At 54.4% G+C, this 1,109-nt stretch overlaps 1 protein-coding gene across 1 annotated transcript in view; it reads left to right on the forward strand.

The window, feature by feature from the left end:
- LOC9644833 (PH, RCC1 and FYVE domains-containing protein 1) overlaps positions 1-1,102 on the forward strand; it is a gene marked incomplete at its 3' end in the record, with an annotated part of 1,954 nt that extends 852 nt beyond the window's left edge. The window contains exons 2-6 of the mRNA XM_024665669.1: positions 23-109; positions 198-287; positions 374-457; positions 512-709; positions 781-1,102. Coding sequence (XP_024521437.1) covers positions 23-109; positions 198-287; positions 374-457; positions 512-709; positions 781-1,102 — 781 coding nt within the window. The remainder of the gene's footprint in view (positions 1-22; positions 110-197; positions 288-373; positions 458-511; positions 710-780) is intronic.
- Positions 1,103-1,109: the final 7 nt, after the last annotated feature.

The following is a 1,109-nucleotide window of genomic DNA, read 5'->3' on the forward strand; positions in this document are numbered from 1 at the left end:
TCTCTTCTCTCGTGTGTAAAAGGCTATCACTGCGCTGAAGAAGGGAGCCCAGCTCCTCAAGTATGGGAGACGAGGAAAGCCAAAGTTTTGCCCATTCCGGCTCTCCAATGTGAGTGAAAAGCTAAAGCTCGATCGATCGAAAGATCTTTCCTCCACTTTTTTTTAGAGCGAGTAGAGTCGTGACAAACTTTTTCCAGGATGAAACACACTTGATATGGTACTCTGGAAAGGAGGAGAAGAGTTTGCGGTTGAGCTCCATCACAAGGATTGTCCCCGGCCAGCGAACTGTAAGTTCTTTCCTCGATCAATCGGCGATCGAATTCATCCATCATCGGTTCCCGGAAAAGTTTGCTGAGAGCTTTTGGTTTTGCAGGCCAACTTTCAGAGATATCCGAGGTTAGAGAAGGAGTATCAATCGTTCTCGCTCATTTATGGCAACGATCGCTCGCTCGACCTGGTACGGCGTGATGTTCTTGGGAAAGTTTGTTGAGAGTAAAAGTGTTCTTCGCAGATTTGCAAAGACAAGGACGAGGCCGAGGTGTGGTTCGTGGGACTCAAAGCTCTTGTCTCCGGGGGCCAGTTATCACGCCTGCGATTTGACTCGAGGAGCGAATGCGGTCCTCCCTCGGACTCAAACAGCCCCGCGACGTGGTCCAGAATCTCTCCAGCGAGCTCCCCGTTCGGAAACGTTGATAATCTTCCTCGCCAGGTACTCCTGCAAGATCAAACGATACAAAAAAGCTTTTTTTTCTCATGAGTTCTCGTTCTTCGTTCTTCCAGGATGGCCGAGAAGCTTTCCGCTTCCAAAGTCCATACGGAAGTCCCCCACGCTACGCTCTCCAGCAACGCAGCTTCTCTCCGGGAGCACCATCGCTCGACTCCTCCTCCAAACTCTTCCTAGAAAACGCCTCCACGGCGGGATCTCTCCACTCGGACATGAGCTCGGAGCCCGCCGCCAGCGTCCTCCACCTCCGCGGAGGCGCCGCCGCCGCCACCTCCGCCGCCGCCGCCATCCCTCTCGACGCCAACTTTCGCGTGAGCATGTCCAGCGCCGTGAGCTCGTCCAGCCAGGGGTCCGGCCAGGAAGAAGGCGACGCTCTCGGCGACGT

The sequence above is a fragment of the Selaginella moellendorffii genome, unplaced genomic scaffold (genome assembly GCF_000143415.4).
Source record: "Selaginella moellendorffii unplaced genomic scaffold, v1.0 SELMOscaffold_125, whole genome shotgun sequence".
NCBI lineage: Eukaryota > Viridiplantae > Streptophyta > Lycopodiopsida > Selaginellales > Selaginellaceae > Selaginella > Selaginella moellendorffii.